The 27,614-nt window shown below is 29.0% G+C and overlaps 3 protein-coding genes and 1 long non-coding RNA gene across 5 annotated transcripts; 1 reads left to right on the forward strand and 3 right to left on the reverse strand.

Annotated features, from left to right (window-relative positions):
• Window positions 1-5,973: 5,973 nt before the first annotated feature.
• LOC124836615 (ADP-ribosylation factor-like) lies at window positions 5,974-8,151 on the reverse strand. Of its 2 annotated transcripts, XM_047311793.2 has the most exons (7): window positions 7,992-8,151; window positions 7,622-7,780; window positions 7,377-7,447; window positions 6,675-6,794; window positions 6,449-6,567; window positions 6,274-6,355; window positions 5,974-6,163 (listed from the first exon to the last, which is right to left on the reverse strand). In XM_047311793.2, the coding sequence occupies exons 2-7, from the start codon at window positions 7,767-7,769 to the stop codon at window positions 6,158-6,160; spliced, it is 546 nt and encodes a 181-aa protein (XP_047167749.1). In that variant the 5' UTR covers window positions 7,770-7,780; window positions 7,992-8,151; the 3' UTR covers window positions 5,974-6,157. The 2 variants fall into 2 exon arrangements, with proteins under 2 accessions (XP_047167749.1, XP_087947795.1); XM_088091669.1 differs by lacking the exon at window positions 5,974-6,163 and having other exon boundaries at window positions 6,259-6,355.
• Window positions 8,152-8,821: 670 nt separating this feature from the next.
• GLB1 (nitrogen regulatory P-II-like protein) lies at window positions 8,822-13,323 on the reverse strand. Its single transcript, XM_047311790.2, has 8 exons — window positions 13,075-13,323; window positions 12,949-12,994; window positions 12,785-12,812; window positions 12,142-12,229; window positions 10,698-10,765; window positions 10,003-10,072; window positions 9,239-9,274; window positions 8,822-9,160 (listed from the first exon to the last, which is right to left on the reverse strand). The coding sequence occupies exons 1-8, from the start codon at window positions 13,259-13,261 to the stop codon at window positions 9,096-9,098; spliced, it is 588 nt and encodes a 195-aa protein (XP_047167746.1). The 5' UTR covers window positions 13,262-13,323; the 3' UTR covers window positions 8,822-9,095.
• Window positions 13,324-13,433: 110 nt separating this feature from the next.
• Window positions 13,434-14,440, forward strand: LOC124836613 (dihydroorotate dehydrogenase). Its single transcript, XM_047311791.2, has 3 exons — window positions 13,434-13,592; window positions 13,725-13,799; window positions 14,045-14,440. Exons 1-3 carry the CDS (start codon window positions 13,467-13,469, stop codon window positions 14,204-14,206), a joined length of 363 nt encoding a protein of 120 aa, XP_047167747.1. The 5' UTR covers window positions 13,434-13,466; the 3' UTR covers window positions 14,207-14,440.
• A 9,748-nt stretch (window positions 14,441-24,188) lies between these two features.
• On the reverse strand, window positions 24,189-24,542 carry LOC148198139 (uncharacterized). Its single transcript, XR_015786536.1, has 2 exons — window positions 24,350-24,542; window positions 24,189-24,262 (listed from the first exon to the last, which is right to left on the reverse strand). It is a non-coding gene; the product is annotated as an uncharacterized LOC148198139 (long non-coding RNA).
• Between the last annotated feature and the right edge of the window lie 3,072 nt (window positions 24,543-27,614).

Here is a 27,614-nt window from a genome sequence, read left to right on the forward strand (position 1 = left end):
ACTTATACACCGGTTGGAGTATGAAAATTTTGTATTGAAATGTTTATTCGTCATCCAACTCCATGGACTAAAATATCAACCTTATTCCCCTTAAATATAATATTTCTATGCATCATTATAATTCATATAATTGTTATCCACGTACACTTTCATCCTAAATTTTGTTTTTCATTTAATTCTATTAAGGTAAACTTTTGGAAATGTTTCTGTAATGAATTATGATTAACTATTTCATGTTCTACTCTACACTTATCACATGTACCATCTCCATTGTTAAACCCCTACAGTTTAAATTATTCTTAGTTACAACTTTATCTTAAAATCTTTCAAGCAAAATATTGAGTTGATGTTAATACTTTTACTTTCCAGAACCAACAAAATAAAGCATCCTTCTCCCCATAAATTTTGTTTGAAGGAGAGGATGAATAAACGGTAAGAATAAACTTAAATTTAGAAGTTATCAAATGATTATTAAGAATGACAATGTTTATTGCATTGATAGAAAAAGAGTGAAAAAGTTACTCTGTTATGTATTGTAATTACTATAGTGTGTTATTTGTAATAATTGGGAACATTATGACCTATAAATGAAATGCCTAATCTTAATCAACAAATTATAAGGTTTATGAGAAATGAAAATACACCAGAAACATATTCAGAAATATAGTGTCAATTTTTAACAAAATGGTATGAGAACTTAGAGAGAGACTGAGTGTCCAAGTGAGAAAGAGATAGTGAGAGAGATATGACCAGTCTAACAAATAAATAGTATGTCTTTACCTCACATCACATCAGTTTGATGTCAACACAATCCTTTTTACATAAACATTTCCATGAAAAAGTGTATATTCAAATCTAACAGAACTTAATTTAATTTGCTAACTTTAAAAATCCCTTCATGGTTTGAAATAAGCTGGGTGTCAGTAAAATGAAAAATCGCGACTATATTCTTTTCTCCATATGATTATGCACAATCAAAGATTCAAAGATTGATTATTCTGTTGTTCTTGTATATGTAATTAATAATCATTGTAGGAGATGATTTGGATGTAATACTCTTACAAAAAAAAGACTTGGAAAATTGAAATATGTTTTAAAAGTTGATTTGGCCACATCAAGCTGAGGGATTTTTTAAAAACATCCTTCAAGAAGTTGATCAACTTGCTTCAAAATCAAGCCTCAAACCAAGGAATCATGTGATAAAATTACATAAAAAGTTTAGACAACCTATTTTAAATCCTTCTTCATATATAAGACTTATTATTGAAAGACTTTATACTTGGTATCTCCTTTGCAGTAAATAATCTGAGTGAATACCTTAACTGTCTTGTAAATGTTTATTAAAATGCAGTCAAAAGAGTTCTCAAATACACTCAATAAACAATAGGTAAAGAATTGTTTTTTCATAGCAAAAGACTGAAAGTAAAATAAAAGAGTTCACATACTCCCATTAAGCATTATTTGTTGACATCAGAAAATCTGTGACTAACTATTGCTTCTTCATTGAATTTATTAATACAGAGGAATGACTCTGTCTAAGATGTAATATATTTTGTTTATTATATTTTAGGTAAATATATATTTAATTTATAATTAATTTTTTAAATATATATTTTATATTATTTGTTACTTAATTAATTTTTTTAATTGATCTCATTCATTGATTTAAAATAAATACAATAAAAAAACTAATTAGATAACAAATAATATAAAACATATATTTAGAAAACTAATTATAAACTAAATATATGTTTACTTAAAATACAATAACAAAATATATTTACATATATCTTAACATACTCAAACAATTTGTAACATACAATAAATTTCTTATCTTTAACAAAATTTCTCTATTAAACATGATGATTCTAATTTATTATATTATGATAATAAATATGATCTACACTAATACTTATTTTTTTCATCAGAAAACTAAATACATTGTCATGTTGTAATTGATAAAGTACATTAAAATATTTCATATCTATATCTTCCTTATCTCAAGTAGCACACATAACATTCTATTCCTCGTCCAATCAAAGAGCTTCAGTCCAAACTCCACGAAATTAATCTTTATATTCCACATTATAAAAGAATTTTAAATGAAACTTTATAAATTTGTTGATATAGTAAACAATATTGTAACATAAGTGTCCACGTACTGTGTGGACACATACATGTTTATATATGAACAAAAACAAGTAACAATATATTTATCACATCAACAAATTTTAACATTGTTTGATAATAAAGACTATATCTATTGACTTTAAAATTTGAAAACCAAACTATATTAAAATTTGAGATATAGACAATATATAATTAGAAACTAAAATTTATTTAATCATACTATTTTATGGGTAAAGAGATCTTATAGTATCTTTTAGTAAGGTTTCTCTATTATAGTGTTCAATACATTAAAAGAGAATTATTAAATAATAACTAATTTTAGTAAAAAAAATGTTTAGAAAGATCAATTTCCTAATTACAGACCAATTTAAATATAATTTTTTTTATCTTTAGAACTTTGACAGTTACTAACCAATTTAAAAATCAATTCATAATAAATATTAATTTAATTATCAGTTTAAAAATGAATTATAACTTTTTATTTATAGTAAAAATCATTTTAATTAATTATAATTTTTAGTTTATAAATTAATATCTAAATAATTATTATAAGGTCAAATTATTTTTAATCATTAAAATTTGTCATTATACAGAAAGTTTCTTAGGTTTGCTAACGTTGCGTACGCCTGTTTTTCAGTTGGTACATTTTAGCAATGTGTACCGGATTTTAATAGACAAAAATATCTTATATATTTTGAATTCTAAGTTTTAAGGTTAGGGGTATTTTAATAATTTTTCATTCTCAAAACTAAAAAAAAAGAAACTCCTAAACGCTTGCTCACCTTCCTCATTCCTCTCAACCCTTTCTCTTTCATTTCTCTCAGTCCAACATTTTCTCTGTCATCCTTATGTTAGTCCCAATTAAAAAAAATCAGAAACACTCGCCTAACCCTAATCTACTTCCTCACTTATCTAATTTGTTTTTGTAATTTGTGAAGCTAAATGTTTTATTTACCATTACATTTTTCTGACTTAATTTTGAATTGGATAAACTTGGTTTGATTTTGATCTTGGTTTATTGATGATAGTGTGCCTGCAGAGGGGGAGTTTGTAACACAAAAAAATTCTAAAATTTAAAAACGAAATTTAATAATAATCAGAAGGAAAAATATATAACACAACTATCCAATCAAAAATCAACATCAACATCATTAATTATTTTGTTATTAAAGTGGAAAACAAATAAACGAACAGAGAAAAAGCAACAAATTGCGGTGTCGCTGGTTGTTGTGTGTGGGTGAGGGAAAGTATGGAGATGAGAAAGAAACAAATTGGATAAGTGAGGAAGATAAATTAGGGTTACACAAGTGTTTCTGACAGTAGGGATGACAAAGAAAATGATTTTATAATGAGTTTTCATTTTATAATTTTTGTCTTATGTAATTTTATCTAATTTTCACAAGGCATAATTTCATCAAAGGAATTGATAATTGGCCTGGAAAAGATCAGAAACACTCGTTGTTAAACAATTTCTTACAAAAAATGATTTTACAATGAGTTTTCATTTTATAATTTTTGTCGTGTATAATTTTATCTAATTTTTACAAGCATAATGACATCCGAAAGAATTGGTAATTGGCCTGAAGGGTTTTTTTAGAAATGATGATTCTAACATATGCAGATGATGAAATTAGAGAGGTTAGTGAAGACGATGAGATTGAAGAGATCTTGAATGAACCTTTGTCTCAAGGTGAATATGTCAATGACTCAACTCTTTACAAAGGCAAATTGTTTCTGATTTTTTCAATTGTGGCTACAGTAGGATGACAGAGAAAAAGTTCGAGTGAGAGATGAAAGAGAAAGGGTTGAGAGGAATGAGAGAGATGAGTAAGGGGGGTTTCTTTTTTTTGTAAAATTGTTTAAAGGTCAATGTTTCTGATTTTTTTTTCAGTTGGGACTATACATAATATATAAGAGTATTTTTGTCTACTAAAACTCAGTACACATTGCTAAAATATACATATATATATATATATATATATATATATATATATATATATATATATATATATATATATATATATTATAATCTTTCCATAATACCTTAACTAAAAATATTTATATTCTCTATCTTTTGAGAAATCTCCTCCGCCTTTCAACCTATTTCAAATTAAAATTCACTTTTATATTGTTTTTAAGGAAACTGCAACTAATTAATTTTACGCCTTCTTATTCAAATATCACATTTGATGGATTGAGTTTCTTCCCAAGTACATTGCTAACTTTTTTTTATTTTTTTAGTTTTTTTACTAAATATGGCACATTTATCTTGGAACACCAAAGTTTCATTTAGTAAATAAATTTCCATATATAAAAATCTAATTATTAAATTCTTCACTACAGAAAAATGTTTAGTTAGTCAAGGAATCTAATACTTACAGAGTTTATATTTTTAATTACAAAAATATTTCTTTTTGTCTTTTAGTTTAGAAATAATAACAAGCTTTGTACCTCTAGGTACATTCTATAATAAATACTAAATAAATATTTTTTAGTAAAAATGGTACATAGTGTGAATAAGTGTTTTAATTTAGGTTATTGATGAATATATATATATATATATATATATATATATATATATATATATATATATATATATATATATATATATATACAAATGTCAAATTATTTAACCTATGAATATCTCTAGTCACACCTTGCAAATAAAAAAATAAGTAATAAAAATAAATTTATTGGTGATAGATTTCAGATTTAATTTTATATATTTGTTTGGTTTAATAAAAATTTTCAAAACTTATATTTTAATGTGCAACTTATTTAAATTTATGTTTTAAAAAAATCAAAGTTATAATTTGAATTATACTTAACATTACTTTTTTTTTTCTAATTTCATATTTTAAATAGTTGATTTTAGATTTTTTTATTTAAAATAAAAAAATGAAAATAGAAAATGTATACAAATATTTATGAATATTCACAAATATGAAAAAGTTTACAAATATTTTTTAAATACCAACAAGTAGCACAATAGGTAATATAACAAATTTTTTTATATGAAATGTGTATGGAGTATAGTATAAGTAGGGTGAATGTTTCTCTCAATGAACTTAAATACTCTAAATATGAAAAAAAAAATGGAAAATCCTTTAGAAAATCTCGAGCACAAGTTGAATGTGAATTGTAGGATTCAACTAAATATTAAACTTCCTTAACTATTTTGGGTTAATGCTTGGATAGGTTTTGAAAACTTAATAGGGCTATTTTTTTTACTTTTGCGCTCTTTAATAGATAGGTATAGAATAACTCGACCAAAGATATTCTATTACAGGAATAACTATTACAACTTTCACTGCCCAATGAATAACTCATTACACCAAAAGATATAGTTAATATTGCAAAACTAAACCAAATTAATTAGTGCGGTTTTTTAAAATATACATATCATACTTGCCAAAAACATCGATGAACCGATCATATTTATTTATTTTAAGCATAGCTAGTGATTGAAAACATCACTACTGAATAAAAAGTATTTTTAATATTAAGAAATTAATGCATTCGATATACATTTTATTTGTATAGTAAAATTTACAATAAAAACCTATAAATATAAACTATATTATAATGCAATTAAAATTTGTAATAAATAAACATTCTTGAACATATAAATTACATTTTAGATTTATAGTAAGTATTTTTTTGCTATGATACACAATTATTTTTAATTAGTAAATTTTTTAATACTCAATATAGATTTTTTTATCAGCGTATCTGAAATGTATATCGTATCTTAATTTCAAAAATTGCCATCCGTGTGGTAGTATCCACAAACAATAGGCAAAATTGACTTCTAAAATCAATGGGTAAAACAGTGCCTTCTGGTTATACACGGAAAAGAATGCAGATTATTTTAATATTAGGTTGTAAATATGTTGTTCTTTATCAAAGACAAATAATACATGCTAGATGAGATAAAAGATTCTAAACAAGGTAACCGTATCAAACATCGGAAGTCACAATCGCTATAAACTCAACCAAAATCCAAGCAATCCATAAATGATGATCACTATGCCTGCAATCACAAATCAATTAAAGGAAAACCATTAGTCATGCCCTCATATGAAATCGGTCAAACTATATTTAGAATTGCTGAATCCCAGAGAATAATTATTCTGCATTAACCTTGTTTGCAATGTTGTTTGAGAGCCAGTCAAGTCCTTCGTAAAGTCCTTCACCAGATGTGGCACATGTGCTCTGGATATACCTGCATGTGAAGAACATGGTCGGTGGGTAAGGGAGTGAGGAGACAGTGGATTCAATAGACAAGTTAACCGCTGACAGAAATATTTTATATTACCAGTGACGCTGACGGAGAGAATGAAGACCAAGTTTGTCAGTTATTTCGGCAGCATTCATAGCATTTGGAAGATCTTGCTTGTTTGCAAAAACAAGTAGCACAGCATCTCTCAACTCATCCTGACAAAAGTTACAGCCAGACAAGAGAAATCACAAAGTTATTCTAGGAAACCAAGTCCTCTAAAATAAACCAAATTCTCACATTCAATGATTATCTATTTTGTTACCTCATTCAACATCCTGTGCAGCTCGTCTCTAGCTTCCACAACACGATCTCGGTCATTGCTATCAACCACAAATATAAGACCTTGGGTATTTTGGAAGTAATGTCTCCACAAAGGACGGATCTAGCAGGGAACACGTGTAAATGTTCACTACTGTATCGATAAAAAAATTCCTAATGATTCTGCGATAAAAATATATAGCAGAGGAGGCCAAATGTGTTGGACAATTCAAGCCATATAGAAGTCCACCACATAGAGGTAACAAGCTAGATGTTCAGCACCGTAGCCAGATCTTGCTACAGTACTGGATCCGAGCAACAGATGACAAGCACTAAAAAATAGAGGCTTAAAACTGCTAATTTAGCTTAAGATTTCATTTTTAACATGTTTGGGTCAAAATTAAGAAATGTACTCACAAAATAATGCATTACCGGCACTATTTGAAATGAAGAAAAAGTATTACAAAACTAATCAAATGCACCCGCAAAAAAAAATATGCATTCTGACTCACATCGATCTTGTAATGGAGCGAGTGTATGCATGGTAGCATCAAGTTATTATTCAGCACCCAAAATTACTAGTATCAGAAATAATGTTTTCTCTCTCAAAGGTAACGAATGAAACCATTCTAAATCGTTAACAAGTATCCCATCAGGCCATGAATATACAGACAAAGGTAGCGAAAGTAAAATGAAAAAGAAATACCTTGTCCTGGCCACCAACATCCCAAACAGTGAAGCTGATGTTCTTATATTCCACAGTTTCCACATTAAACCCTACACCGAACGTTACATATTAACAAAAACCGCATCCTTTATTTTTTTTTCGGTTCTTTTGAATTTTATTTTATTCTATTGTCACGTTTATTGATGAGTGCATAATTAAAATTCGATTTAATTGATGGAAAGAAATTGGAAGAAAAAAAAAGTAAAAGAAAGAGAGAAATATACCAATGGTGGGAATGGTGGTGACGATCTCTCCGAGCTTGAGTTTGTAGAGAATGGTGGTCTTACCGGCGGCGTCGAGACCGACCATAAGTATACGCATCTCCTTCTTGGCAAACAAGCGACTGAAAAGCTTGGTGAATGAGAGCCCCATTTTCAACTATTCTGAAACAAACAATCCCAAACACAAAGGTTAAGACAACATCGGTGCAATCGTTACGCTACCCTAATTAACACAGGAAATTGGAATTGGAAAAAGAGATGTGAAGATCGAAAATTTATGAGAGAATATACGAAGATGGAAACGGATCGAGAAGGTGAGCGTTTGAGAACTAAAAAGATAAAGAAAAATGTGAGAGGGAAGAGAAGGACTTGCCTTAGAGATATGAGAAAGAGGAAGTTGTATTGGGGAACTTGCGATGAGATCTGATGTTGTTTGGGAGCGGAGAGCGTTTAGTAAATGATTTGGTGAGGGGGTTCTACGGTTCCTTATTCGCTCTCCGCTTTTCAAAATCATACAAAAAGCTACTCTTCAAAATTGGGTGGTCTCAAATTCTCCGATAAACAAATATTTCTATACTATTAAAAATTATAAATTATGCTTTATAATTTTATTTTAGTTTTCACATTTCACTTAAATATTAAGTTAAGGCTACACCAATTCTTACATTTGTTATGTTTTTATTTACAATTTGCATACCATGGACACATGTGTGTATTTTTAAAAATCAATTTTTTCTTTTACTTTCTCTTCAATAAAAAAAAACTAAAAAACTGTTTCTTTTTGCCTTTATATTTCTTCATTTCAACCAAATCCCATAGGAGTCTACTTTCAAGAATTTCTCTTATGAAAAAATCATATGAGAATGAAATCGGTTTTAGTGATCAAACTATATTTTACGTGATATAATGTTATATTTATATTAATGTTGTTTCTTTTAATATACACAATACAACATATTTAATTTACAATTTGATTATAAATAATTTTAAAATTGTTATATTATTTCTTCAAATCAAGTTATTTCAATTCTACACAGAATTGAATCTTTGTTAAAGTATGTTTCAGCTAAATTGACAAGACAGGTTTTATCTCAAAGTTATTTCAAATTCAAGTCTTATAAAAACTTACTTGAACTAGACTCCCTTGCCTTATCAGAGAGTTGAAAAAACTATCTTAAACTTGGCAAAGTAAAGTGCAAACTATTTTACCTGGGCTGTAAACTATATTTCTTAATGCAATAAGTCTGATAATGTCATTAATTTATTACATCACATACAATTTGGCGTCATATGACATGGCGCTAATTGAAGTAATTCGCCTTTGTTTATTATTTTTTCACAAGTTTCATCACTGTCCTTTCAACAGTCTGTCATACATCCTTGCAAATATAAATCACAATGCATTTGCTTATTCCACAAGGGAAAAGGAAAGGGTAAGAGAAAAAGATGATAAATGCTGATCTTTTCATTCCAACAGTCATACAGCAGATAACATGTCACTTCTCCCACCAGTCATCCTCTCTGCTTTCTCCCCACGTTCACCTGAAAATTTTATACTCAAAACTTAGAAATGCTCACTACGAGTTTTTTTTTTGGCAATTCCAGGGAGAAAATCGTTACCTGTCCGTATTCTTATAACATCTGAGACGGGGATCACTGCACAATCAAAGTTTCATCAGAAATGTGATTCCATATCGAGGTCAATACATTTACTTGCTGAATTTAGAAATTAGAGTTTAATTCGTATTCCCTCAAAATCTTCTGTTCGGAACTTCACAAGAGGAGACATGGAACAGGAAATACGCATCAAGACTAAGGTGCTTACAAAAGTATAAATCTAATAATTCACGAATCTAAAGATCAATCTTAATAGTTTCTAGGGAATATAATATTTAATATATTAATAAAAAGGGTAGGAGAGGTACAAGTGAAAGCAAAAAGTCAAAAGGTACCATTTCTATATTACGGATACCGAGAACACATCCGGTTGTGTTTCTAAACTGAGAAGGGAATATACATAACATACAGAAAAAAAGAAAAGAAAATATTTTCAGCTTGTAAACAGAATCATATTTGTTGTCTCAGACAGCATAATTCATTTCAGTTATTCTCTTTCAGCTGATAAAACTTTTATTCATGCCGCCGCCGTCCCCCACCCCAAGTTGCGAGAAGGAAAAACAAATCATATTGAAAATGGAAATGCTATCACTACAGAATAACCTGTTTGCCCAGGACCCAAGAAGAGTGATATGTACGAGAAATAAGGCTAACTCACTAAAACAGACACATTTATATCCCTAGATTGGCAATGATCCAAACAGAAAAAAGAACTGCTAATGGAACACAATGTATAATTAATCTCTAGATAGATTTCCAGGTCTTACAGAAAATTTTGCCATCACCAATCTCCCCAGTCCTTGCCTCCTCGATAATTTTGTCAATCACTGCCTCAACCTACAGACATGTGTGGTATTATCAGGGAATGAACATTTTTATTGGTACTTAAGAATGGTTTGGTTTCATTCTAGAAATGTTTCCTAACTTATTTATGTGAAAGAAAAAAACAATCAAAAGAACATTGAAAGTGTTCATTGTAACTTCTCCCGCCAATATTTTTGGTCACAAAAACGATATTCTGTTTTTTCTTTAATCGCTTTAAAATCCATAAACTCGACACTGACAGTCCTGTTACTGAAGTTATTAAGGCAGACAGAACAACCAAGACCAGTGGTAATGGAATTATCATATCATAAAAAAAAAGTTCGTGCTTTTATCTTCCAAATGGTTCTGTTCTGGTTGTGAAACCGGAGAAGATGCAAATCTATAGACAACAGATTTAGAAACGATGAAAATTTTAGCGCATCAAATTCTAATGATTATGGACATAATCATATTCATTTCAGATGCTAGTAAGCATTTTAACATTGATATTTTGCAGATAAAATTGTCATTTAGAGGTTAAGGGCACTCTGGCAGTAACTAAGAAGTGTCTCTTCCCACCTCGCATTATTGCACTCATACGAAAAGGAAGTCAAGTAGGTCTATGAAGCAGTGAAGTTACTACAAACTGTCCGCATACCTGGTTCTTTTCCACTACTATTTCCATTTTAACTTTGGCAACAAAATTTCCCTCAGAAAATTCAGAGCCTGCGAAGAATAGCATATTAGTAAAAGACAATGGTGAATGTAACCCATATGCATAAAAACATGTATATAACACAAAACGAATGGAAAAAGAAAATGTATTTCTTGAACTACTAATAATTAAAATAAGTTAAGGACAGTGTTTACAAACTCAAAGTATAGTTAAAGGTTGATCACACAGGTATGTTGTACATATTTCATCGGTGGCATTCACTGACTGTATCAAAGGAAACTCCCATGGGCAGTAGCTTAATCAGTAATTCACATCAACATCATGCCATACTTACTAATTTGAGAAACTAAAAAAACAAAAAAAAAAAACACATCCAAACTATACTGAGAGTACTACCACTTGCATCTCATCAATAATGAGATTCGACAGTTATTTGCCAAACATAAAAACAGAGGAGAATAAGCAATCGAGCAATTTACCTTAAATCTAAAAACAATAATTGGGACACAAGAAACACACATGCTGTTAACAGGGATTAAAACAATCCAAAGTACTGAAAAACTAAGTCATAAAACCATAAATTTAAACCGTAAGTTAAAGAGTCCATTCCAATGGAAATTGCATAAAATGAAAGAAAAGGCAAATGGAGATCTGTAAAGAATGGAAATGATAAAAGGCAAAAGAGGCAAATCAAAAAAGAGCTGGCTTTGGACAGCAGAGGATCCGTAAGATCAAGAAAGGAGGCGGAGTGCATGCACCAGGATAACGAACTCGAGACTACGTGACTACATGGAGGAGTGTAAAGAGTATATAACTTCCTGTTAGCGACAAAGGCAGGACACGATGATATTGATCCTCTGGTTTTCTCTCTCTCGGATATATATTTTTTTTTCAGGTTGAAGTTCATTTCTCTACTCTTAAATACTGCTACCTCACAGTAATCACCATCTATTCTGATAAATTCGTATTCTAAGAATATCACGCTCACTTAATTCTTCTTCTCTTACACGTATATACATAACAAGATCTTTTGACTAGTCCTCTTGGCATGCCAAATGGAGAAAGAAACTCTAATAAGAGTAGTGGATGAAGATATTTCACTTTACGCAATTTCCATCAGAACCGAACACTTTTCTTTCCGTATGGATTAGATTTATACTTTTATGACTTAGACTCATAGTTATTCACTCTTAAAAAGTGATTACTGATTTTTAGTATCAAAATGAAAAAAAAAAGGAATAAAGATATGTAGGACAAAAGAAAACAAATCTTCTGCAGGATCACAACGCTTTTTAAGTTAAATTAAAGGTGAACTGGAAATACACATTATTTACTTCAACACAAGCCTAATATAGAAGAGTCTTCTTTATGGGGAGGGAAAATATTAAGTTTTTAAGTACCACTAGACACACTACGTCTTACTTACCTCCCTGCCTCTCTTTTGCACCACCCTGAGCACCAAAGCCCCTGACATCAGATACAGTGACACCGCGAATTCCCATTTTCAGCAAACCCTTCCGATCAAGAAAACTAAAATTTAGCACCAGCATATACACAAATGAACTTGGTAAATCTAATGGCTTAAAACAAAAACTACGTGCTATATTAGCCAACCAAGCTAATATATTTGAGAGAGGATAAGGTAGTTGCTTTTCTCTAACACAGGCAATTAGGACAAACGCAAGATACAAATGAGCATTTTTGGAAAGCAGTTGCACCCTTTCTAAAACTACATTCAGAATAAAAGATAAAAGAGTAATCTTCTCAAAATATACATTCAACACCCAAAAGTGCTTTCAGAACATTTATCCGAACAAGCACTCAGTTAACTAAAAAAAGGCACAACTCCCAATCCAAGGATGATGCCCCATTTCATAGATAATCAGAGAGATATTAATAAAGTATTTTTCACCTTCTAACTTGCACCAACTGCCAACTTCTTAGCTCCACTTGAACATAACACGGGTATCAAACAAAGTGCAAGGATGTTGTGAAAGTGAAACAATATATTTACTATTGATCAACAAAGTGTGTATAAATTAAACCCTAAAAGAAACATAATGTCATACCGAAGAAACCTGAGCGACTCGCCAGGGCCTGGTCCACAAGAAATTGAACAAAGTAAATCAGGGAATATATAAACAGGTAGCTAGAAAAACCCACTTCAACTAATTAATCACACAGTAAACCTCTCCCTCCCCAAGCCACGAAAAAAGAGAAAGGTTATTGTAACCTGAGAATGGCTTCTACTTTATAAAACTTGGATTCTGGAACATAGTCTGGGAAAGTGAACATTTCAAACAACAAATTAAGTAACAATATTAGCGGACAGGGCCAGAGAGAACACATGCATTTGTACCTGGAATATTCTGGGCTCTGATTTTGGGAAGAATCGCAGTATTTCCTCTGCGTCTTAGAACCACATTACGCCGAGAACAATCACCAATACGCTTGCGGCTTAAGCTGGAACATGCTAAAGGTATTTCGGCTTCCCTGAGGTGGAAACTAACAACACTAAACACGTGAGTTCCCGCGATCGCAGCCATTCCTACTCCTCTGAAGTACTCGGAGCTAACGCTGTTCTTTTTTAAGTTTCAACCAAAACATGAAATAACAGTAATTTTATCTGTTTCTTTATTTACTTTTTGGTGTTATGTTAAAGAGGAAGCCCAACTCAATGAAAATGGGCCGGCCCATTTGGATATATGCATAGCGAAACGACAACGATGGTTACGGATTTGGAAAACAAAGATGAGTAATTTCGTGTACAGAATCAGTACTGCGCAGGAGTGGGAGGCGTTGCAGAAAAATGGGTCCACTTTCGGTGGGGAGCTTGATAGGTCTTCCGGTTTCATCCATCTCAGCAAGCTCGACCAGGTTGATTTTCGTGCTTTTGTAATTTTTCCGATTCAGTTTCTTTTTCTTTATTAATCGGAATCGGATGCAAGCTTATGTTATAGTTCGAATTGATTCGGTGTTTTACGAAGTTACGATGTGATATCATTGCAGGTTCGGCCAACACTGCAGAATTTTTTCTTGAACAGCAAGTCGGAACTCTACCTGCTTCAAATTGATGCTCAAAAGGTTGCATGTACTTCTTCGCTATACTCTTAAATGGCCAGTGTTTCACTCTTATTCTTGGAAATTATGGCTTTTTGTAGGATGAACTTAACATGTCTGTCCTGCAAATTACTTTCATTAATTCAATGAAACAGAGTGAAATATACAACTGGGTTATGGCTTTTTCGAAGTTATATTTATCAGTAATAAAAAGTGCCAAACTTGCGTGTAATGCTCTAATTTCATGCTTTCTCTGTGATATCCCTCAGCTTGGTGATGGTTTGATTTATGAAATTGTGGATGGTTCAAACAGCTTCCCTCATTTCTATGGGCCATCTAGAAGCTTTGTTCCTCTCTTACTTGATGCTGTAACAAAGGCGGAGAAGCTGATTCCCTCAGATGGTGGATTCAGTTGTAGTTTGCTTGATTAATTACTCTCCTGATCGTACGTCATCTTCTTCTTGTCTCATTCTTCTTTGTATTGTGTGAGGGTGTAGCGGGAATGCTTGCTGCCTATATCTATCTCTGTAATTGATGTATCGAACTTTAATCCTTTCTTATTGACGGAAATGGATGCTCTGATATTACTATTAGAATCCTATATGGCTTCATTGTCCGTATTTTGTTTACATAACTTAATGAACATTCTACTTCTATTTTCTTGAGACGATAATCCTTCTCCTGGATTGGATGCACAAAAATGAAGGAAAACAATTGTACTATAATTGAAGGTTAAATGTAGTAATAATCTCAACATAATGTATTCTTCAAGAGTTTCGCATGTTCACTAGTATAGGTGATAGAGGGAAAATGGTGTACGTTATAACTAATCCACATTAGTACATATTCTCTGGTAGACGGTTTTTTGTCTCTGCAGCAGATACTGCTCCAAGTAACATAGACTTTACTCACTCCAAAATACCTTTCAGCAACCGTTTTATGTTTTATTATACATATATTGGAAAAGTCTCACCTTTACTTTTCCAAATATAATTCACATCCTCAGAGAATAATAGTATATAATAAGGAGGAAATAAGACTCTCTACCATGGCTTTGAGCTCATGTTAAACCTTTTAAGTTTGTATGAGTATGCTCAAAGGTCCATTAGATACATGCTTATTAAGCTCAAACTTCAATGGATCATACTTTCCAAGTACTTATTGATTACAAAATTTCAGCTCCTCCATTTTATCACCTGACAGATTCTACTGTTCAGCTGTACCAAACCTTTATTACTAATGTGTCCCAACATTAGACGACACAACTTTGTTTTCATACATCATCATCAGACTAGCCACAAATGCATGCACGACTATCTTGTATGTTAAGATTGTTATTTTTCATCCACTTAGCAACTGTAAAAATCCCAATTAAAATTTTTATAGTGTTTTGTTCAATCTCTGTTGACATACCTATAAGAAAAAACATGCTAATTGACAAAACAATTCTCTTAAGCTCTAAAGCATGCCTCAAATATTAGAACAACATTTCTTGGTTATCAAACATCTTCAATTTGATTAACTACATGCCTTCCGTTTTACAAATTTTATTGTTTCAAATAAGAATTCACTTCTTTCTTTCAATTATAGAGTCTCAAAAGAACTTCTTTACTAAACACATGTGGTGAATGCATCTTGAGTCCATGGCCAAACTCCTTTGTGTATCTGACATTGATGCCTAACACTCCACAATACGTATAACTATCATGAAATACCACAACATTAGTAGATTCTCTTTTGAAATGAGAGTTTGTACCTCTTTCATTTCTCTACTTCCCTGAATAATTTGTTTTGTTGTGACCTCTCATCTGGAAATTAAAGCACTTAGACGCTGGATGAATGCCTTTTATTCTTCCCTTTCACCCTCCTCATTTTTTTTTTCTATTTGACTTTGAAACATTCAACTCATATAGATGACAATGTGGGTTGGCGTGTCTCGTTTTCGTCCATGATTGACGGCTTGTGAGTCACTTCACATATAAAATTATTGTTTCCTAATTTTCTCCTTTACCCTTTGTTCACTTGAATGGATCTGAAGGAGAGTAATTGAGTGGATTTGAGAGGATCTGAAGATAATTTTTTTTATTGTTTATTTGAGTGGATTTGGAGGTAAATGAGAGTGAATTTGGATGCAACGTGTGAGAATTAGTGTAGGATTTGATTGATGTGACAGATTAAATTTTTTTTTGTAAACTATCAAAGTGTAGGACTTTGGTAATCTTATTTTTATTTAATTAAATGAGTAGAAATAATAAATTCTATAAATTTATTTCTTAAAATAAATAATATTTACAATTTTATAATTTATAATTTATAATTTTTATTTTTTAAGTATAAGCTTGTTAGAAATTGCATAACAATTATATATAACTAAAATAATAGGGAAGAATAAATTTCAAGTAACTAAAGTTATCAAACACAACTTTGGATTAGTGAGCCGAAATACTCAACATATCTTATACTTTTTCTGACGGATAGACCTACATGACTTATCCCACATTGTCATTCTTATTAACTCATTTGAGTTTATCTTGAAATTTAAACTTCCTCCAAAGTAATAGTTTATCTCAAATAAAAAAAATTATCTTTAAAATGTTTAAATATTTTAAGTAAACCTTTAAGTAATATACTAACATAAGAAAGACTTTTAATTATGATATTTTAGGTTTTTAAAATATGTTGAAAGTTCAACGTTATAATAACGTTAAATTAACATAACAAATGTCGCATGTTGCATTTCTAACATACCTTAATTAACATTGGTAACATACTTTAATTAACATTGGTTAACACTAGGACGTTAATGTGTAAATTGAAGTTTGTTTATAAGAGTTTTTGCCAATCAATTTGAATTAAATATTTATAAAAATATTACCATATATTCTTAACATTAAATTTTAAATCATGTACGAGGTTATACTGTTGCACTAGTAATAATTCCCATTAGTGAAAAACAATCAAAATAAGATAATATGAATACAACATTTCATACAGTTTTTAATCTAGCAATGAATTACATGAATAATTAAGGAATTGTTGAATGAACAACGTGGGTTTTCTTAACTTATAAGTTGATGCATAAACACCAAGTACCACTAATTGTGAAATATCTATAATAATATAAAGGAAAACTCTTCATGTTGTACATGTTTTATGTTTTTATTTTATTTTTAATTATATTTTCAAATTATAATGTTTTAAATTTTAAAATTATCATTATGTTAAAAGTAAAAAAATATTGAAAATACTTATTTACTAAAAATATAACACACATTACTAATCAAAATGCAATTATTATTATTTTTCTCCATCTTTTCTTTCATAGAACGATATAATTTATTAATATTGTTTTTATTCAAATGATAGAATAAGTTAAATATTAGAAAATGAAATGCATATATATATATATATATATATATATATATATATATATATATATATATATATATATATATATATATATATATATATATATATATATATATAATTAAAATCATTATAATATTTATTTTTTATTCATTAAAATAATATACCATAATAAAATTGGGAACACATGAGTGAAATGACCTTGACAAAAGAATTAGATAGGCAACTCTTGCATTTGAGGCGTGGATTGCGGAGAATCTATTTTATCTCACTCTTCCTTTTTCTTTTCTTATCGCTGCTAATTAAATAATAAAAAATTATATATATATATATATATATATATATATATATATATATATATATATATATATATATATATATATATTAATCTAAATTATCATTGAATTAGATTCAATAAATAAATTACCTGTTTCAAAAAATTGTTATATATTGGCTGTAATAAATAATTGAATTTATTTTCACACAAATTCAATAGTTAAAAACAACACAGAAAATAATGTGTAGAAATTATTAAAATAAGTGATAGATAACTTTTAAATATTCTATTTGAATTTGCTTCTACACAGATGGAACTGAAATGAACTGTGGATAATTTGCGAAAATTCATGAAGCTCATTAACTTACATTTCATTAATAAACAATTATGAAGTTGTGGTTTGATAAAGAGACGAATAAGAATTGAATATATTAAAAATAGGAAAATAATTATATCTTATATATGCTATCAAATGTTATATATATATGTTCATGTTTCCAAAAAAATTATATATTTCTTTCTACATCACATCTTAAATTATATTTGTGACATTTTCATTTTCATATAAGATAAGTATTTTTAATTTTCTTTTTTATTTTAGAAATATATAGTTGACCATGTATCAAAGTTACAAGAAAGATACATTTTAATTTTTGAAAGTGATTAACCTTAACTCTTATTAATTGTTATAGCAAAGCAAAGACGGGTGAAAAATTGTCTTATTTGAAATTTGTTTGAAAGATAGTTCAGTTAAGAGAAACCAAATAAATATCTTGAGACCAATATTTTTACACATGATGTTAGTGCCAAATAACTTTTTTTTTTCTCAAATCATTAACTAACTTTGTCTCATTATAAAAACCAATGACTTAATCAATATTTCTTAAAAACATAATAGGTACAACAATCTTCAACTCAATTCAATGATTTGGTATTATTTTATTTAAAAATTATGATCTAAACCATGTTAAAAATATTTAATATAATTTTTAAAAGAATATCCTACTGTGACTCATATTTTTATGGTCTACTAATTTTATTAGTAAATATTGTTTATGGTGGAATATTTTTTTTAATTTTATTACATTTATTTTAATTTAATCAGATTTATTATTATTTATCATTTTATTTGAATCATATTTATTATTTTATTTGAATTAGATTTATTAGTATTCACTTTCTTCTACCTATAAATACAATAAATACAATGCGAGAAAAATACACACAAAAAATACAATAGCTCACATAGAAGTATTTTTGTTTTTTTTTTGTATTATCTTTTAAAACAGTAGTATTTATAAAGTTCAAATATCTTTTATTGTTTGGTTGATCTATGGAGTTGTTATATCTTAAAAAAAATAATGCATATTCTAAGGATAATTCTCTGTATGTTCCAACCCAAGTTTTTTATAATTTTCTTCATGTAATATTTAGTTTATATTGTTATTATTTGTTTAATTTGATCAATATCTTTTATTCATATATCTGTTTTATCATATTATTATTATTATTATTTTAAATTTTTTTAGCAATGATTCACCTTGAATTTATTCGTCTTACAAATTGTGTGTAAATTTAGATAAGTTTTTTCTTCACCAATGATATTAAAGAATGATTGAGTATTTTCTAGTAAAAGATAGAATGGTATATGAATATTGCCCTCACCATTTTCATTCAAATTCATTTTCAGTTTTTAAAACATATCTCAAAATTCTATCCAAATACTTCAAAATATAATTTATTATTTATTATTAATGCTTCGTCATCTAATAACTTTGTTTCAATCAAAGCTTAGTATGAATATTAAAGAAAGTTGATGTATAATATAAGATTTTTTATTATTTTTTTTTCATATTATTTTTTGGTGAGATTGTTCATTATTAGTTCCGTTTTTATAATCACCGACAGGTTTTGAAGATTCATTAATAGCTTGTCGTGGCTATAGAATGGGATTGAGAATCCTTCATATACTACAACATAGATGTAGCACGCGACCAGCCAAAATACTATAACGTAGGAACTTCCGACATAGCATGACAACCATTAATCAACTTTTTCTATGTTTATTGGGTGAGTAGGTTAGGGTACTCATTCAATTGTATCCACAATACATAGAATTTCAAATCTGTGAAGCACCTCTCTTAGCTACGGTCATAATTCAATGGCATTTTAAATAGTAAATTAGACTTAAGACAACTCGATTACATCTTATAAACACTTTGCATAATTAATGTGGTCATTAGATAATTAATTTTAATAAAATACTAAAGGATGTGTTCATCATCAAAATTCATTCATAATAATATAATTAAATGACAATACTAAAAGATACATATTTATTGATTATGTGTAAAGTTTTGTATATATAATAATATGATAATATTTGTTAAACAAAAAGTAGGATATATAAATCCATGACTAGAATTAATTATTGATTTTGATATTAGATATTAGTCTTTTAAAACAAGAAGAGATAAACATTATGTGTTAGGAAAGTAAAATCGAGATCAATATCTAATATTTAAGTAACAATTTAAAAGTTGAAATGTTATCATTCATTCCAAGTTTTTTTACCGTCGTTTGTTGAATATTATTTGAAAGACACTACAAAATATGTTCTAATATGAAAGTTAATTTGATTGACTATTCGGAGACGGAACTATCATACGATATACAATAGAAATTAATAATTGTTTCAATTCAAAACATAGAGATAACGATTTTGTGAATTTTATTACTTATAAAATGTTTAATTTTTTTTATATTAGGTTAAAATGGATAAGATTGTAGGGCAGATAGGCCTGAGTAATTGAATGAAATAAATATCTTAGTTTGTGAGGCTGAGGTTGGGGTACATCAAAAGAGATATGGAAATCAATGTTGGGAAGAAATTGAATTTGGTCAATGTTGAGTTGTGCTCTTTTGTCCTCTTGTTCCAAGTGGAGGTGAATCCACAACAACGCCCGAATACCAATTTCGCATCGTTCATTCCAATCAAAGCACTTAACTGTTAATAGGCATTTCTTTTCACCAAGGATGGAATATTGTTTCGCTAATTCTAAATGTGGTCCCTTGCCTTTGGATTTTACTTTTTCCTGCAATTTAAGTCACACAGTCGTGTTAAAGAGTTCAACTTTTAATGATTAATTACGCATTAAACTGGTTTTACCATAAATTTTGAGGAGGAAAAATGGATCCACTCAAACTCAGATTTTACTTTCAAACCTTTTTTAGCCAATCTATTCACTGATCATCAAACATCCACGCATATTCGAATATCCTTTTCTTCATATAAGTTCACAAAATTGACTTCCAGGGATCTCAAGATTTTCTGGGAAGTATTTTGAAAACATTTTTTGGTGGATTTCTCCTTTTAGGATCTCAAGATGTTATAGGAACATTTTATAAGGGAGATTTGAAACTAACTGTTCACAGATATTGCATTCTTCCAGCTATTTTTTAACAAAAGTTTGATAAGTTAAACTATAGTTTGAATATATAAACTATAGAATTTGGATAGAACTGATATCAAATAATTAGGCTATATATAAACTATCCACTACCTTGTAAGCAAAATAAAATAAAGAAAACATGCTTTTCACTTATAGATGTTATTGAATAATTGATTTTTAACAAAAGTTTTTTAAGAGATGCTAATGAGTTATTTTCCCATATATACTTTATAAGTTCAAAAATTTTCTTTTATTTTTCAGTTATGTTTATTAAAATTTGTTGTAATAGTTTGCACTAAAAAAAACTCTTAAATAATAATAAATGTTAGTGATCAAATATATATTTAGAGATCAGTTTTTTAAATAGAAATAAATTATTTTAATAATTAATGTTAGTAACCAATTTAGAAATAAATTTATATTAAAAATTATTTTAATTATTAATTTAAAGATTAATTATAATTTTTTGAAACTATTAAATTTTAGTTTTTGAATTAATATTTAAATTGATCATTATTCAAATATTTTCTTATAATGATATTTTTAACGAAAAACAATAGTTAAACTAAATCATTCATTAACCAATATAATTTGTGACAATAATGTGTTTGATTTCCTCATGTTGCTGTAGAGAGGTATTCCATTGACAGGAATTAATAATATAGTTGATCAAATATTCAAATTTTAAAGCAAACATAGCATAATGATTGCGTGCATGTAAAGAAACTTCTGATGGTATCATGACAGACGCATAGAGAGTTTTTAGAAATAAAGTATATAATTCTATGAGCAGCATTTAATACTGATATGATAAATTTTAGGAATCAAAACAATATACAGCCACACAATTAGTTTACCACTATCCCTCACTTCACACTGAGAGAAACATTATTATAATTTTTCATGTTTTATGAAACTTTTGACGTAAAAAATTTAGTGAACTAACTTTGATAGAATAGAATGGACCTACCACTTTGGCAATGGTGTTGAAGTTCACATTAAGAAGGGTGCTTTCGCCTTTATTGGGAGGTTTATTGTTCCTCATCTGCCATTGACATATTCAATCATGTCTAAGACTAATAAAGTTTTGTGCTCGACAAAATCATTAATGGAGGAAAACTACTTTGGAGGGCAAGTTTTGTTTTCATATGAACCTTCCTCAAATCGTTATGTTAGGTGTGCGACTGTCATCAATAATGCCATGTGGTTTATTTTCTTTTAATCATTCAGATTACCTTCAAAGTGTGAATAGTTTAAGAGAGAATTTGTGGAGGAAAATATTCCCCTTTGCACGTAATAAACAATGATCAAATTAAATTAAAAATTGTTTCTGGAAAGCTTTATTACCAGGTTCATTATTGCAATCTCTCTTATATTAGTTCGAATTGTAATCATTGATAATAAAATTCTTAGATTCTGATCCATAATGCCCAACGCTTTAGACAAAAGAAACAATTAAATGAACAAGGCTCTGCTGGTGAGCTCACTGGATAGTGGAATACAAGGTTTCAGTCTTTCTGATAAATTAGGGCATAAGCGTCTTTTAAGGTTAACAAACTGAAAGATTTTAGATATTATTGTTTAATGGAATTTTATTTTTTATTTTTTTTCATTGTGTTATTTGTCATATAATATAACATCGTTAACTTTTAAAACAGTTATATAAAAATATACATGTTCGGGAGTGGTTTGGTGCTTCAAATGTCGTGTTATTTCAAGAGGAAAAGCAACTCTAAATAATTCAATTTTTGTTGAGAAAAATAAATCTTGTGGGATGACTGTCTTAAATGGTAAAAGTTATTGGAAAAGAGAGTGAGAAACATCATGGTTTAATTTTCCTGATACTAACATTTAGAAAAGACGGATTTGAAAGATTTGAAAAAGAAAATGTGAGATTCTGTAGAAATGAGACATGTTTGGACACTAAGAAAGTGAAAAAAAATATTAAATGAGACATGAGAAATGTATATTTAATGAATAACTTTTAACATCGTTAAATACTTACTAAGAAAATATGGTAAATTTCTATATTTATTAAGTTGGTATTTACCATAATTTTAATCATTTTTTAGATTCCTAATTTTTTAAATTCCTAATTTTGCTGAGAATTCTCAGTTAGGTTTTTTTTCTTAATTGGGTTTCTATTTCACGTGTCACTGTTAGGTCAAATGGCAAGAACCTAATTGTTTTAATTTTTCAAAAATAACAAAAATCAATTGACAAAAAAAAATAACTGAAAACCTAATTAAGACTTCTCAAGAAAATTAGGGACTTCAAAAATGATTAAACCTAATCTTATATCCAGTTATGTAAAGAAGATAAAAAGAAATTATTATTAAAATTAGTGGTTGATTTAATTATCATCACCACAAATTAATAAACCTTTTTATGTAGAAGGAACCTAGATAATTATGTAAAAGCAATATCATATTAAGAAAAATTATATATATTGGATAATAATATTTTTATGGTTTAATACCTCTTTTGGTCCCTAGAAAGGGGACCAATGTTCAATGTGGTCCCACCTTTTTTTCGAAGTTCAATGTGATCCCATCTTTTGTAAAAAGTGTGCAATCAAGTCCTTTTTGCAAACGGCGTGAAGTTTTTAACGGAGCAGCTGACAGGGTGGACTGAATATCATTACGTGGCTTTGTGTGGGTAATACGTGGCAGAGAGAGGGTGATACGTGGCAGAGAGAGGGTAAATTTGGTAATATTAGTGAGGTTAGGAAATCAGAAGTTAGGGTTTCAGGAGTTTTAGAGAAATTGCTAATTTGGGATACGAATGGCTTCTTCTGAAGGGTGTTCATCGTGTTCGAGAAGTTGGGGCAAAGGATCTTCTCGGTGGTCCCATGGTTGTGGTGTGTGGTATTTTGATTTGAAAGATTCAGCACTTTCAGCAGTGAAGTTGATGAACAACATTGCCTGCCAATATCAACAATTTAAGTTTCTTTAACACGAGATAAAATGGGCATACAACCAAAACAAAGAAAATAATAGATATTATGGAACAGGAAGGGTAGGGGAAAGAAAAGTAGTTTAGGAAAATGCTATTTTGTTCAGATTACAGAAGGCAAAAAGCTGCTAGTAGCGCAATGGCCGCAACTGAAAACCTCAATTTAAATTCATGCTCTGCTACCCAGCTATAGCAATTAATGAAACATGGAGGTATTTAACACATAAAAATTCAGCTGCAATAGCGTTAATAATACGGAAATCTCAAGTTCAATATTGAAAGAACAAAATTGACTTAAACAACAAATTTACCTTTGCATTAGGGCTGTTGAAGAACTTGACAACGAAAGGATGATTGTTAGGATCATTGTTAAAGATAGTAACGACAGGGATACTGGACTCCTCAACAAATTTCTCTAGAGTATCCACTTGGAAATCCTGCAAACACGAGTTAATTTTGACAGCCAGTATTAGATTAAAACATCAAATAAAATTGCAAAATTAATCCACATAAATCAGCACTACCTTGGAGTCAACAAAAAGTTCATCGAACGGCTTGAATAACCTAATTACAGGGCCAGCGACTGATGATTCACCTCTTGGAAGGTGTTTAGCATTCAGGGTGTGACCAAAGTCATAATCAGCACGCAACTTCTCTGCTAAGGCAGTAAAGTTATCAAACTCCTCGCCAGAAAATTTCGGGAAAACTCCAACCCTAACTTCTGATTTCATAACCTCACTAATATTACCAAATTTACCCTCTCTCTGCCACGTATCACCCTCTCTCTGCCACGTATTACCCACACAAAGCCACGTAATGATATTCAGTCCACCCTGTCAGCTGCTCCGTTAAAAACTTCACGCCGTTTGCAAAAAGGACTTGATTGCACACTTTTTACAAAAGATGGGATCACATTGAACTTCGAAAAAAAGGTGGGACCACATTGAACATTGGCCCCCTTTCTAGGGACCAAAAGAGGTATTAAACCTATTTTTATTGAATATTAGAATGTAGGTAAGTGTCTTTTATTTGTGTGATATATGTGATTATTTTTCTATAATAATTTGACATTATGAAGATTGTCTTATACGTCTAGTGTTAATATTTTTTTTGTTATAGAAAAATCATAATTACTTATGATTTTTTATTATTATTTACATATTATTAGAGGTAAATTATATTTTTTAGTATATGAAATGACTTTGTTAAGAGGTGAATTTATGTTTAGTATCCGATTTTAAAAATAAAGACATTGAGTCACTATGTTATGAAAAGTGTATGAACAAGGTCATGCCGTTAAGTTGACACCAACGACCTTAAGTCCATGCTAATATGGCTGTATTTTTTCTTTTCTTTTCTGTTGTCCAGCTTTTTCTATCTCTTGTTCAGCTTTTTCTTTGTGGACCTTATTCATATATTTTTTATAACATAAGACTAAAGACATTTTTAAAATCGGGTAGTAAGCATTTAAATCATTTTTTTATATAGATTTATTAAAAACCCAAAACATTAACTGAAATTTTTAATGATATTTAGAGTGTAAAAGTTAAAGGTATATATATGCAATATCTATAGTCTATTTATTATTATTTTTTCTCTAGATTATAATGGAGATTCCAATATGATGAAAGTGAAGATTATCTCTTGATTGATATAATGATTTTTTTTATTAATTAAAAAAAAGTTCAAATCTTATGGTCGTGAGAAAGTTCTCAATCCCTTAATAATATCATATTATTAGAGTGTTAATTTAACTTTAATGTATGTATAAATTCTTCAGACGAGTCTAGAAGATGTGTATTAGGCTATTTTAATATACAGTGCAAAATGAACAATAGTTCTTTATTATTTTGAATGTTCACCACTTAAAAAACAATAATTTCACATTGAATTAGTAAATTAGTATAACCGGAAAAAAATGTTATTTTCTAAAGTTTCAATCTTGCAAAATAAAATATTAACTCCAAGTTTCTGATTACAAAAAATGAAGAAAATTTAAGACTCAATTATACATATTTTTAGTTTAGGAACCTAATTAAAAATTGTGGGAAATTTAATAACCCAACTAAAATTTCTTTAGTTAAAAAAATTAAAAAAAATTCAGAACCTACTGGCTACTAATATCCTTTCGATCCGATAAATTAATCCGATTTATCATGAATTAAGTTGCTTAGATAAAAATTTAATTTTTTTAAATATGAGTCAAATTCAACTTGATTAATTTAATTGTGAATTAAACAAGTTGAGTCGAATGGAAGATAAATTAATCTGAAATTATCAATAATAAGTTTTTATTATTTTTTATGTGTTTTTCATTATAATTATTTGCTATTTTTAATTATTTCAGTTAATAATTTAATTTTTAAAAATACTATAATGTTAAAAATATTTGATTTATTTGAATGTTTAATTAATTAATAAAATAGTGATTAATTTGATTATATTACTATTAAAACTAATAATCAAAGGCACTCCACTCTAATAAAATTAAAATAAATATATAAAATAAATTTCAAAAAATAAATAACAAAACATATTTAAATAAGTCAATCTATTTAATTCATCAATTAACTTATATATCATTCAGCCAATGAACTTACTCTTTTTAGTTTAACTATAAATCAATTGATTCACTTTTTCACCATTATTGATATATTATTGAACCATTAATTAAATATAATCTTTTAAAATAAATTAATTAGTCTACTAGTTTCTATTTGATATTTAGACTAATTTAATTTTTGTAATTTTACTACGGCTGTGCATTTTACTTAACAAACTAGTATATTATTCAAATACTTAAATTATTAATTTATATTTAAAAAACTTATTTGAAATCTCGTTTCTATATGAACTATTGATAATATTAGTAATTATGGTGGGGAAAAAAATCTCCATAGAAAGGTAGATATGAATATCTAGAGATGTGAAAATGGATCACAATCCGCGGGTCAACTTGACCCATCACATGTTTGAGTCGGGTTGGATTTGAAAAAGTTATATTTTTTTATGTAGATCAGATTTCAACTCGATTCATTTAAACTCGGCTCATGCGGATTGAACCCGTGGTGGATCGGATTGGCTCACCAACCCATTTTCAAAATTAATTAAACACCAATGGAAGTGAAATTTGTTTAGATTTAAATTATAGAAAGTTTGTAATTTTTTTATTTAAAAAGAATTGTAATTAAGTGAGCTAGTGAGTCAACCCGTTTACCCATCAACCCGTGTTAGGTTGAAACGAGTTCGAATTTTGTTGACTCGCTGATAAATGAGTCAGATAAGGTTGATTCACAAATGACCAACCCTGATGAGCCGGACTGGATGACCCGCTCTACAAACATCAGAATTTATTTTAGTAATTATACATAAAATTAACTTTCACTGCACATTTTTAAATAACTTTTTTATTACTATAACCAGAATCAATTTCACAAAGGCTCACTCAAAGAAACACATATTGAATAGAAACGCGTGAAAACAACTTGTGCAAACGCGAAATGTGGTTGATGTTGACCAATGAGCACCTTTATATTCTCCTTTTGCAGAGAATGAAGGTTATAATAACATCATCTGCATTGAATAGAGGAAGTGTGATAAGCCCAATGCTATTTGCACAATGAAAAAAGTTAGAGAAGAAAAACATAATAAATGATTTAGTATTTGCAAGTTGCAGTTCTTTTGAGAATGAAGTTCATCACAGAGACTTTCATGCTCGTGCATGAATGACCTACCTAAAGCATGTTAATGCTACTACTATTTTATTAATACCTCTCAAACAGCTTTTGG

This window comes from Vigna umbellata, chromosome 5 (assembly GCF_029865625.1).
Source record: "Vigna umbellata cultivar VRB3 chromosome 5, Vumbellata_1.0, whole genome shotgun sequence".
Taxonomy (NCBI): Eukaryota; Viridiplantae; Streptophyta; class Magnoliopsida; order Fabales; family Fabaceae; genus Vigna; species Vigna umbellata.

Excerpts from the sequence above, each read along its gene's own strand:
- LOC124836615 (XM_088091669.1), bottom strand. The coding sequence starts at position 7,769 with ATGGGGCTCTCATTCACCAAGCTTTTCAGTCGCTTGTTTGCCAAGAAG. Across the intron at positions 7,448-7,621 it reads CACCACCATTCCCACCATTG|GGTTTAATGTGGAAACTGTG; the intron begins GTATATTTCTCT and ends CGTTCGGTGTAG. Across the intron at positions 6,356-6,448 it reads TCTCTCCGTCAGCGTCACTG|GTATATCCAGAGCACATGTG; the intron begins GTAATATAAAAT and ends CTTCACATGCAG.
- GLB1 (XM_047311790.2), bottom strand. The coding sequence starts at position 13,261 with ATGGCTGCGATCGCGGGAACTCACGTGTTTAGTGTTGTTAGTTTCCAC. Across the intron at positions 12,995-13,074 it reads CAGAGCCCAGAATATTCCAG|ACTATGTTCCAGAATCCAAG; the intron begins GTACAAATGCAT and ends TCACTTTCCCAG. Across the intron at positions 12,230-12,784 it reads GAGTCGCTCAGGTTTCTTCG|GGTTTGCTGAAAATGGGAAT; the intron begins GTATGACATTAT and ends CTTGATCGGAAG.
- LOC124836613 (XM_047311791.2), top strand. The coding sequence starts at position 13,467 with ATGAGTAATTTCGTGTACAGAATCAGTACTGCGCAGGAGTGGGAGGCG. Across the intron at positions 13,593-13,724 it reads ATCTCAGCAAGCTCGACCAG|GTTCGGCCAACACTGCAGAA; the intron begins GTTGATTTTCGT and ends ATATCATTGCAG. Across the intron at positions 13,800-14,044 it reads TTCAAATTGATGCTCAAAAG|CTTGGTGATGGTTTGATTTA; the intron begins GTTGCATGTACT and ends GATATCCCTCAG.